The following is a 12,837-nucleotide window of genomic DNA, read 5'->3' as shown; positions in this document are numbered from 1 at the left end:
CACGGGGAGTGTAAGGCATTGGTCCCCTCGGCTCCCGGCGTGGGAAACCTGGAATAAAACCGGGGAAGCTGAGTATTGTATGGAGTCGCAAACAGATCCACCGTCGGGTTGCCAAACCTTTTGGTCACCTGCTGGAACAACAGTGGGGTCAGACTCCACTCCCCTGGGTCCACTGTTTGCCGACTGAGCCAATCTGCCTGAGTATTGGTCTCCCCCGCAATGTGCTCCGCATGGAGGGATGCCAGGTGGATCTCCGCCCAGTCGAAGAGGAGTCGAGTTTCCTCCATCAGTCTGAGAGATCTGGTCCCACCCTGGTGGTTGAGGTGCGCTCTGGTCGCGACATTGTCCGTACGAACCAACACATGCTTTCCCTGAAGAAACGGAGTGAAGGTTAGTAGGGCGAGACGGACCGCTTTCAGCTCCAGGAAATTTATATTCGTTGGGTTCAAGTCCTGGGGAAGCCACAACCCCTGAGTTACGTGGCGGTCCACATGTGCCCCCCAACCAAGGAGGCTTGCATCCGTGGTCACAATGACGTGGTTTAAGTGGCCAAAGGGAGACCCGCGATGTATTGCCTGGGACTGCCACCATTTCAAAGAGTCTCGCAGGCGGCTTCCCACCGTGACTAGTCTGTGTGTATGACTCACACGCCGTTTCTGGTATGGGAGTAATGTCCATTGCAGCATGCGAAAATGATACCGTGCCCAAGGAACAATGTCCACACATGACACTAGTGTCCCAAGCACCTTGGACAAAAGGGCTAACGTTACCATTCGTTGGTGCTGCAACTTGTTTACTAAGGTCTGAACGTTGTGCCGTCGTTCCAATGACAGGTAAACCTCCATGGTGGTGGTGTCTATCACCGCGCCGAGATGAGTAATAGTGTAGGTGGGTGAAAGGTGACTCTTTCCCACGTTTATTGTAAAGCCATGTTCCTGCAACAGTGTTAACGTGGCCCGTAGGTCTCGTTGCGCAGTCGCCAGATCCCTGGCCAGTAAGAGGATATCGTCCAAATAAGCGATTAGTCTGATCGATCGGGACCTTAAAAAGGCGATCAGCGAGTCCAGTAATTTCGTGAAGGTACGGGGCGCGGACGATAGGCCAAATGGCATCGCCCGGTACTGGTAGTGCTTCCCCTGGACATAAAACCGGAGGTATCTCCGGTGCCCCGGATGGATGGGGACATGCAAATACGCCTCCTTCAGGTCGATGGATGACATGAGGTCTCTGGTTCTGATTGACGCGATTATGGTGCGAAGGGAGGCCATTTTGAACCTGCGGTATAACACGTACCTGTTTAGGTGCTTCAGGTTCAAAATTAGCCTGCAACCTCCCGATGTCTTGGGTACTATGAAGACCTTGGAGTAGAACCCCATGCCCTCCATGTGGGTTGGCACCTTCTCGATAGCGTGGATCTCCAGGAGATGAGCGATCTCCTGTTCCAGCAATGCCCGCTTGGTAGCATCGGCGGGCACTGGGCAGGGCACAAAATGGGTAGGTGGGAGGCATAAAAATTCGAGGCGAAGCCCTCGAGTCACTGTGTCCAAAATCCAAGCGTCGGAGGTTGTGGCCATCCAGGCGGTACAAAACCTTTGGAGTCTTCCCCCCAAAGGGACCTGCCCTGTGGAGTCACTTGGCTCCACGGAAACCTCGCTGGTTGGAACCTCGAAAGGGCCGTTTCGACGGTTGATATCCTCTGCCCCGGCCCTGGAAGTAGGTCCTATCGCTTCGGTACGAATAGGACTGACCATACTGGCCTTGTGAATAAGGCCTGGAAGCCTGGGTAACTCCGGAAGCTGGGTCCCATCGAAATGGCTGCCGGCGTCGGTACGGGGTGCTACTGCGATCCTGGCGTCTAGAGGATCTGGTGAGGACCTTCCTCTTATCCTTGTCCTCCACCAGGACAGCCTCCAACACCTCCCCGAACAGCTTCGTGCCTTCGAAAGGGGCAGATGACAAGCGCCACTTCGACTTGGTATCTGCTTGCCAGTGTCGAAGCCAAAGGAGACGTCGAGAAGAGATTGTAGAGGCCATGCCCCTTGCGGCAAATTTCGCCGCGTGCAAAGTAGCGTCCGCCGAGAATTCGGCCGCTGCCAGGAGCTTGTTAAGATCTTGTTTGAGACGAGGATCTTCAGGTCCCATCCGAGCCTGAACCTCCTGGAGCCACATGATGGATGCCCTATTAAAGATGGATGCCGTTGATGCAGCCCGTAGGGCCCATGCTGCCATCTGATGAGCCTTCTTCAGGAGGGTTTCGGCCCGTCGCTCATCTGGCTTAAGACTATCCGCCGTTTCGGAAGGAAAGGCGGCGTTGGACACCAGTGTGGCTACCGGCTTGTCCACAGGCGGAAACTGTAAGAGATTCTCCATCTCAGTATCAAATGTGTAGAAACGACGCTCTACATTAGAGGGGCCTTGGGCCGCTGCCGGGTGTTGCCAGGTGCGCTTGATGTTCTCCAAGAATATCTCCATAGCAGGAACTGTCTCGGACTCCCTGGGCTGCTCCTTACACAGGGAAGCAGAAGTTCTTAGTCCATCTCCTGCCTCCGGAGGTGCCGTCGCACCAGGCACATCCAAGGTTTGTTTCACCTTGTGCAAGAGTAGTCTAAATAAGGCTGGTTTGAATAGTCCCGCGGGAGCGGGTTGTTCTGGAAAGGCATACTCATCATCAGACAGCTCATTGTTCCCATGCTCACTGTCTTCTTCCAGCAGCCCGGTGTCTCCTGCAAGTGAATCCAGCCCAGGGGGGGGCGGTGGTGCTGACCAAAGGTCCCTGGGATGGTATGACTGCGGTAATGGAGGTGTCACACCTTGGGCCCCAACCGCCATTCCCTGCGCATAAACGTTGGCAATCATGTCCTGCAGGGATGGTGGGAAGGCCTGCCAGACATCAGCTTGGGATCTAAGCCCTGCAGCTGTTGGTGTGAACGTTGCTGTTGGAGCACAAGCCTGTGTCCCTGCAGAGACTCCATAAGCATGATGACTGGCTGAAGTAGGCCTATCCGGCCTAGTGAGAGGTGAAGGTGGAGGAGGGCCTGACAAGGCCTGACGGTCAGGAGACCAATCCCTTTCACTAGCAGTACCCATGGCCCCCAAGGGCAATCCAGGGGATGATGTTCTTGAAGGTGGAAGAGGCTGGAATGGGGGTATGGCCAAAAGTCCTGAAGCAGGAGAAGCTAAGGCCGCCTCCAGCCTTTGTTCTAAGGCCTTGATTTTCCTCTCAGCCTCCTTAATCGAAGCTGTAGATTGAGAAGACTTCGATTTGGCCTTGCCAGACACCTTGTCCTTATTTTTAGCAGGCACAACAGTGGATTGAGGCTGTTCCCCCCCACGATTGTTGGATTGCTCAGCCATCCTTCTTAATGCAGTAATGGGGCAGCGTACTCACAGCTAATATTAACCAGATACAGCACGTAACGGTAAATGCAGCCACTCTCCTCACAATACCAAAGCTGTAGGCTGCAGTACAGCTTCTTGGCCATGACATGGGCAATGACGTCACGTCACGTGACCAGCCCACCGCCAATCAAGAGAGTTGCTAGGCAGACCAGGCTTCCCCAGTTCCTGGCGCTCAGCCAGGCTTCTTGAAGCAATACCGGCTTTTCGCGCTCTTTTCGCCCCCAAAATGGCGGGCGCGACTTCCCCAGCGGCTCTGCAGCCTTCCATACGGCCGGTGAGGAGAAAAACGGCAGGGAACCTCTCCCTGTAGCGCCGCTGCCTTCGGTTTCCCTTCGGCTCGCCTCAGCATGGTGCCTGTAATCGGCCCGCCGGAAAACAGCTGAGAAGCGGCCGGGCGATGTTGTCGGCTTTTTTATTTATTTTTTTTTTCCTTTTTATTTATTTATTTATTTATTCCTCTCTGCCGGGCCGGCGTCATGCCGCCCTCGTCAGTGGGGGGGGGGGCGGACCCCCCCCACCCGAGGTGTAGGGCTAGGTCTGGCCTCGGGGGCCAGGGACCTGTAGCCCATCCTCTCCTCTTCAGGGCAGTACTCGCGGGGAGAAGAGGCCCCATAAGGAGACCGAAGGGGGTGCTGCCCGCGGAGGGCAGAAAACCCCAGCCATATGATACCTGTGCAAAGATAAAAACAACAAGATTAATACAGAAATTAACAGTTTATTATTTCATTAATTAATTACACTCCCTCAGGAGTAAAAAACTCAGAGTCCCTTCCTTGACTGAGTTTTTTAAAACTGAGGTACAGGGGCAGCAAGGGGGCGGTACCTAATTAATATGATAATTATATTAATTTATAACTCAGTCCCTACCAATAAGACTCGAGCTAAACCCATGATGGACTCTCCTTCCAGAGACATGGGAGAATAGCAGACCTCTGTTACATAACCTAAGGCCTTTTCATATAAAATACAGACATATCTCCTTACCTAATGACCAAACACAACTATTCGCAAATGATCAGCTAATGGAACACTGAATGAAAATAAGCACTGGAATTCAGCTATACCTGTACCAAAGCTTGTCCTTCAGCACGCGAACTTCGCACTAAATGGTTATTATTTGATCCTACGAAAGAATGCTGCTGTCTGCTCTCTCCTTTTCCTGGGTTCTGGCTGTTATGGAAACTGCCTACTTCCTGGTACCCGCTGTCAGAATATGAATTCATCTGTGTTGAACTTCTAGAGTTACCAACTGATCCTGCAGAAATAAATCATTACAAGACTGACATTATTATAAGTTGCTGCAAAAAAAAAAAAAAGCAAGCTCCTGAATTGAAAAACTTCAGATGATTTAAAATTTATATAACAGACCCTCACTTTCATGAAGCGATGTCTGCTCTGGAGAGTAAAGATTTCCTTGTTCAGACTCCGTTCCAACATGATAAGAAGTGATAGGAACACTCTCAGATGTTCTGAGCTTATTTATACCTGTATTTGGAAATTCTGAAAGTAGAATTTTATTAGTCAATAAAACAGCTTACGCATACCTTTCTACTGACTCATGACTTTATTCTACACAATATTACCAACAAAGATAAGGTGGTATGGTACGTTGTCCATATGAAAACAGATAAATGCGTGATAGAAATAATTTGGTATACAACATTTGGATCTGAAAAATGGACTGTTTTTGCAGATGGATTATTTCCCCCCTGAGCTGCAAAAAGATGAAATAATTCATTTTCCATGTAGGGAAATGTGAAAATATTAACTGAAGAAATTGACAGCTATTTCGGTACCCCTAGAATGCAAAATGCTGCTTATCTCAAAATGGCAGCAGAGTGTTCACATATTCTAGTGGTCATCTGAATTTATATACAAGTCGTTCACAACTTACAATCGTTTTAGCGCTAAATTATTGACTTTTAGCTACTCTTCATATTTACAATCACTGTAGCTACCCTGCAGTCATGTGACCAAAAATTTGGTGCTTGGTAACTGCCATTTATTTACCACAGTTGCTGGTCCCAGGTCACATGATCTCCAATTACCACCTTTCTAGGGAGCTTCCAACAAGCAAAGTCAATGAGGGAAGCCAGATTCGCTTAACAACTGTGTGATTCACTTGATGACATGGCAAAAAAGTCATAGAGTTAGGCATGACTCACTTAGCAACTGCTTCCTTTCCTGACAGAAGTTCTGGTCTGAGTTGTGACTGTAAACCAAGAACTTCCTGTAGTCCAGCTCTGTAATCTGCAATAATCTCTTTATATTCTTGTTTGGTGCTACAAGAAATTTGAGGACTTTCTGACTCAGGATTTGTTCATGTCCACTGATGGCTTCTTTTGGGTTTTAAGTTGTTACGTATGTCACATCCTGCCAGCTGATGGCCAAGAGAAGTAGAAAACCATAGAGGATATACATCAAGGCTGTCAAACTTGCAGCACTTAGGCTGGATGCGTCAAATACTAGCCACACCCACACCCGGTTTAGCAACGGGGAAAAGAGTCCTGATATGTCACATGACACTGCCATGATGACCTGAGTTGACACCCTGATATACACTCTAAAAATACCCTCTGCCAGACAAAAGGTGATGGTTGAAGTCATTTAAAGTCTCCTTGGCAGATGACCATGGGATATGACCCAATGTAACACCTGTACCCCCTTTCCCCCCTAAGATCTTAAGGAATACACACACACATACACATGCACGCACACACACACATGCCATTCCGATATATTAGATATCTTATTTCTCCAAACAATTCTGTGACATTTAAGGAAGAAAATTTGATGCTGTAGCTGGCAACTTTCAATATGTCTTAAATGAAGTGCCATTAAGGCATTTGCACCAGAAGGCATAGAAAAAAAATTTTTTTTTTAGAATGAAGCATCTGTGAACCAGAGATTTAGAATCAGCCTTTGCTTTGTTGGTTATTTAGATAATGTTTCCTTAAATTCACAGCTTCAAACAATTAACAGTAAGCATCTCAGGCACTTCGTGCATAGAAAAGAAAATATGTGTGGGGGTCAGCTCATATATGTAGGAAGCATTACTAGAATTATAATCTTGACTTAAAATATCCAGTTACTATAAAATAGGCAATGGCTTACTATTTAGGCTTATTGCTATATTTATCTGCATTATAACCTTGTGAACAAAGAAGGTAATAGACACAGTACAGAAAAATTAAATGATGTTTGTCCAGCAAACCTCAATCAGAAGGAGTTGTTTGGATCATTGACTCCTTGGTAACAACTATGTGATATTCATGATTATACACAATTTCTTTATGTCAAATAAATTTTCAGCTAAATTTATTTTTGTATGATAGGGAAGTATTTAATTAGATTAACCTAGCATTAGTTGGGTCACATGCTTCATTCACTGCAGAACAAACCATTGCTACCAACCAGCCTTCCATTGAGGACCTGTACACTGTACGTGTCAAAAAGAAAGTTGTGAAAATATTTGCAGACCCCTCACATCCTGGACACAAACTATTTCAACTGCTACCCTCAAAACAATGCTATAGAGCCGTGACGGCAAACCTATGCCATGCATGCCACAGGTAGCCCTCGGAGCTAAATTGGAGGGCATGCAAGACTTTGCCATGTTTCAGTGCTGGCCAGCTGATTTTCGGCCTTCATAAAGGTCGTTTTATCTTCCGGGCACTTCAGGGAAGCTTCCTTGAAGCCCTAGAGGCAAAAAAAATCCCCCAACTTACGGATGTTCGGAGGAATGGATTTCTAGTTTGCTGTTGTGCTGTTTTTGCACTCTGGAGGGAGTGCTTCCTGAAGCACTTTTCTGAACTTCCGGTTTTATTGTTGTGCTGTTTTTTGCATTCCAGAGCTTCAGGAAGCTTCCTTGAACCCTCCGGAGTGCATAAAACAGTACAATGGCAAAACAGAAGTCTCCTCCCACTAGTGACTGTATGACTGTAACTTTGTTGCTTGTATCCTTACAATTATCGACTGGTTCCTAATATGATTTGATTGTTTATATGTACCTGGACTATCATTAAGTGTTGTACCTTATGATTCCTGATGAATATATCTTTTCTTTTATGTACACTGAGAGCATATGCACCAAGACAAATTCGTTGTGTGCCCAATCACACTTGGCCAATAAAAAATTCTATTCTATTCTATTCTATTCTACTCTACTCCATTCAATTTCCTGCTAACTGAAAGAGCAGTATTGTTTTGGCACATTTTGGCCAATATAGGAAAATAGGAACCAAAGCCAGGTTTTTAATCCCCAAATGCAATCATATTGTTCTATGCATGCTAGAATCACTAATCTACCTTGTCCATCCCCATAAGACGTCCCCTGATAATAAGCCCAATCGGGCTTTTGAGTGCATTGCAATAAGGCCAGGCATTTATTTCATGGTTCAAAAAAATGTAAGACAGTGTCTTATTTTCGGGGAAACACGGTAGTGACAACCTTACAAGCCAATATACAATTGGCTATGTCCTATCACTTTAAAGGTACATGCAATGTATGCTACACAGGCAAGGTGCTACTTAGAAGTAGGACTTGGCTAAATCAGAAGAAATTTGATTTAGTTTGCCAGAAGCTTCCTGGGAAAATTGCAAATGCTAATCATGTGACCACAGGATACTGTAACCAATGTAAAGGTGTGCCAAGCAATGAAATCATGATCGCATGACTGCAAAAACACTGCATCAGCTACAACTTTGAGGAACAGCCATAAGTTCTTTTTCCATGTCATTACAACTTTGAAAGGTTGGTAAATGAGCGGTCAGTAAACAAGGACTACACCTATACTGCAGTTTTTATGTGAAAACAAGAAAGAGATTGGGTCAAGAACAATGCTGAATAAATGGAGAGTGAATATGAAAGATGAGTAATATAAAACAAGTTTATCAGATGGTTTGGCCACATACAGAAAATGAATGAGGACTGAAATACACTGCTCAAAAAAATAAAGGGAACACTTAAACAACACAATATAACTCCAAGTAAACCAAACTTCTGTGAAATCAAACTTCTGTGAAATCAAACTGTCCACTTAGGAAGCACCACTGATTGAAATCAATTTCACATGCTGTTGTGCACATTCAACTTTGTACAGAACAAAGTATTCAATGAGAATATTTCATTCATTCAGATCTGGTATGTTCTTTGAGTGTTCCCTTTATTTTTTTTGAGCAGTGTATATTTTAAAAGTATACGAGTGGCTTCAAGTTTTTTGGTTTAATATTTCTTACTCCTTTTCTACACTTTGCACAATTTTATTTATTTATTTATTTATTAGATTTGTATGCCACCCCTCTCCGAAGAAAGGGAAGCTATGTCATATGTCAAAATTAGATTTTAAAGTGGTCTTCTGTGTTGGGGTAAGGGTAGAAAACCATCCAAAGAAAATGAAAGCACCACAAAGAAAAAAAAAGATCCATTCATGCATCACAATCTGTGGGAGCGTTCATATTTTAATTTCTCCTTTAAAGGAGATGCTGAGATCTGGGAAGACTAACAGTCTAAGTAACTTTGTGCGAATGATGGCAGATGTTGGAGTGGGACTAAAAAGGTTGATCTCAGATGGGTTGATAGGATATGTTATATTAATTGATGCTGAATGGAGGAGGGATACGATGTACCAAGCTGGCCCTTCCATTCACGGTTCATGTTCCTGGCATTTCTCTACTCTTCTCCCATCACTGAACGTCTTTTGAAAGATAGAATTCAATTTTGACACATGCACACTCTCTTTGTACTGTGTACGGACTAAGTTTGAATATTTCAGTTTAGGGCCTAGATTGAATGAAAAAAGCTATTCTGAAAATGACAACATATTATGCAAAGAACATTTGTACATCTCCTTAAAATATTATACAATAACTTACATTATTGTGGTTCAGAACAAGTGGGTTAACAAAAAAAAGCAATGAATTATGTAGTCATAAAAGCATAACTATACCTGCAGATCTCCAGGGAAAAGACTTCTCAGTAGAACTACAGAAAAGGAAACAAAGAAACTAAATTTAATTCTTTTCAGGCATTCACATTCTTTCATGTGATAAATACAGAGAGTACAGTGTGATCAATACCCACACGAGGACAGAACAGTTCTACACATCTATGCACATTTTTAAGCACAGGACAGTTCAAGGAAAGGAAGTGTGTTCTTCCCCCATCTGCATTCAGGTAATCTTTTTAACTATCTAAAGTTATAAGAGATCCTTACTTAACCAGTGACTTGGAATGCCATATCCCAAACTGACCATTGCACTGCCAACAAAAGCGATGATAAACATGGGTTTGTTGAACCCCATAGGCTATTTGCTAACATTCCCATTATATCTCATCATGAAAAGCAAGCAATTAATTTAACCATCCTTCACAAGGAAAGCATAGAAGTGGACTGATTAATTATTCATTAATCTGCCAACTGTTGAAAAAGATCTTATGTCTCTGGCATATCCATCTAGTGAACTAGCCCATAAAGATCTCTGGGACTGCACAATTTAGAGCCATATTCATTAGCTTATCATAATTACTGAAAGTATGGTGGAGATCGTACAGTGCAAAGATGGCAGTAATAAATAGGAAGGTACTGTACATTCCAAGCCCCCTTTAAGTCTTATTGATATCAACAGGGGAATTAAAATAAACGTATCCAATCTGCAACAAATTAGTCTTTTTGACTAATTAATAAGCCTAATAAAAACTGTATACTAAAATCTTTCCTTGTGTGATTAATTTTAACATTAGTAACATTTGTTCCTGCTCTTATTCTTCTGAAAATTATTCCTGCTGAACTACCAAATGAATTTTGAAATAATAATACTTTAACAAGCATAACTGAAGCATTCATCTTTAACTGTATAAACAGAAATGATGATTAAAAACAGAACAATTTATATGAACTTAATTCTTATGTAATATTAATATTCCAAGTTATACTAAGATATTACATATTGCCAACTTTCTGGAAAAACTGAATTAGATAAATTAGATATTGACATTCTTAATATAAATATCCAGGCCAGAGATGGGCTACAAATTAAGAGTGTTATCCAACATAAATGTAATGTTTTGTTCCTACAGGTTATGTAGTCCCCCCTCCACTCCAACCTTGATCTGAATGGTTGCAGTGCAATTTCCCTGGCAGCCAGTGAGAGAAGTAGAAGATTGAATAGAAGGGTGGTTATATTCAGCTCTATCTCCTTCAGGCTATAGTAACTAGATTCCTTCCTTGTGAGCACCTAGTAAATAATGGTGATTAATGCACTACATTCTCCATTCCTTGTATACAAATGCTCAAATCTGTATAGCTAAAGTTAGAAAAACATTTTTCTAACTTTACCTATGCAGGTTTATGCATTTGTATACAAGGTATGGAGAATGCAGTACATTAATCACCATATAAATGTATAGTTTAGTTATGTTTGAGCGGTCCTTGATGCTCTCTGAGCTTGTTTTCTTGCAGACATTTCATTATCCTAACTAGGTAACATCATCAGTACTAGGAAGGAGTGCTATTTGCTGTCAGTTTATATTCTGTTGCCTGTATTGGTGGGGGTGAGATAGAGCCAGGACAGGAGATATGAATGCAATAATGAAGCCAGATTTAAAAATTAAACCCTGTATACATTTCCCAATGATGGGTGCATATGGTTCCCAGTCCCACAATCCAAATATAAGAACGGTACTTTGATGGGATGGTAAGAGATAAAGTTCAAGGGAATTGCATAGCGAATGTTGGGTAAATAGAAGCACGAGCTGTAATGATTATGTGATGGTATCTCATGATCTCTTTCATCTTATTGATCATTTGTAATATTACATCCCACAAATAGTGATTATCTGCCTCAAACACAGAGAATGCTAAACTTTAATGATTTTTTTTTGGTGGGATTTGTTATTCAGTGATTAGATTTATAGGCTGCAAGATGCCTTTATAAAGCCCAACTATGCCTCAATGAAAAATGCACACATGCGTGCATGCATGAACACACGTATACGCGCATACACACACACACACACACACAAACAAACAAACAAACAAACATACCACACATACACACTCTATCTTCATAATCAATTATAATAGAGAAAGTGTAATTGACCACAATAAATAAACACATATATACAGGGGAAGAGAAAAAGTGTTTCGAGTAAGCCACAGAACTATCCATAAAGAGAAAACTACCAATAGTTCATTGCATTAGTCATGTTGAGGACATTTCTGAGCTTTTAAAGTATTCTTATTAGAGTTTTTTAATGAGGTACATAATTTAAAAAATAGGAAAAATTTATAGAAACGAAAAAGAAAAGAAAAAAAGAAAGAGGGGGGGGGAAGGAAGGAAGGTTCACTATAGGCTCTTTTTTTCAGACCAACAATTGTGGTAACATGACCATGGGATATTGCATATGGGCTGTCAATGTAAGCTAGCTGCTGAGCACCTGAAACATGGTCACCTATCTATGGCATGACTTTGGAAGCAGGTCACAAGAATTTTTCAGGTTGTCCATCATAAATTTGAATGGTCACTAAGTTAAGGACTACCAGTCGTGAGTTAATGACCATCTGTAATATATAATTTTCAACAGCATGCTAGAGGCAATTCCCTCTATGAAATGGGTAACATAGGTATATATTTTAAAACCCTAATTCATTATTGTATTTTTCAGAGTATAAAACACACCTTAGTTTCTGGGGAGGAAAATGGGGGGGGGGGAGGTTGTAGCTGGTTGTGGCTGTGCTTCTAAAGCACAGCTGATCATCGGAGGGAGCAGCAATTAGAAAAGCAGGCAAAGCACAGTAGATCTTGTGTTGGGGCTGAAAATCAGCTTCAAAAGCATAACCGAGGGAGGGAACTCCAGTGACTAAAGCAGGCAAAGCCTGGAAGGGGAAAGAGAAGGCAGCAGCTGTTCTGGGTAGCCATTTTGGCCACAGTGTTCAGAGGCTGAAAACACAATGCAGAGCCCAAAACCACAAGGCATTGTCGGTGGCAATCTCTGCAGCCAGAAAAATGACATGCGGAGGCTGAAGGATAGGGGCTGGTGAGTGGGTGGGGCTACATCAGAGTATGACACAACCAAATTTTCCGCCTTTTTTAGGAGGGGAAATGTATCTTATACTCTTAAAAAATAGGGTAACTAATTTTGCTGATTATTCTAGCCTAAAAAGAATCACTGTCCATGTTTTCCATCAATGTAAGACAATTATCAAACATTTGGCAATAACATTACATGGATAAATGTCCTTTTGCAAGTTTGAACAGCTGGGTACGAACTATAAAAAACAACAAGCATATGTTTTTATGGGGAAAAAAACCCAGAGAAAACTCTACAGAGATAACTTTGATAAGAATACAATTAGACAAGTAAGCTATTTAATAGAATTGGTGTGGACTTCCAAACATCTGCAGAGGAAGATTGGAATGCATTCAAAATATACCAAG

General features: G+C 42.9%; 1 protein-coding gene across 8 annotated transcripts in view; it reads right to left on the bottom strand.

The window, feature by feature from the left end:
* Positions 1-12,837, bottom strand: part of PKP4 (plakophilin 4) — a 177,027-nt gene that overhangs the window by 63,579 nt on the left and 100,611 nt on the right. For 4 of the 8 annotated variants that reach the window (XM_070731562.1, XM_070731564.1, XM_070731566.1 and 1 more), the window contains exons 4-6: positions 9,348-9,382; positions 4,774-4,899; positions 4,464-4,654 (exon numbers count right to left, since the gene is read on the bottom strand). In XM_070731562.1, coding sequence (XP_070587663.1) covers positions 4,464-4,654; positions 4,774-4,899; positions 9,348-9,382 — 352 coding nt within the window. Of the gene's footprint in view, positions 1-4,463; positions 4,655-4,767; positions 4,900-9,347; positions 9,383-12,837 lie in introns of all 8 variants that reach the window. The other 4 variants (XM_070731560.1, XM_070731563.1, XM_070731565.1 and 1 more) reach the window with 1 other exon arrangement.

This window comes from Erythrolamprus reginae, chromosome 1 (assembly GCF_031021105.1).
Source record: "Erythrolamprus reginae isolate rEryReg1 chromosome 1, rEryReg1.hap1, whole genome shotgun sequence".
NCBI lineage: Eukaryota > Metazoa > Chordata > Lepidosauria > Squamata > Dipsadidae > Erythrolamprus > Erythrolamprus reginae.
This window is presented reverse-complemented; position numbering and strand designations above follow the sequence as displayed.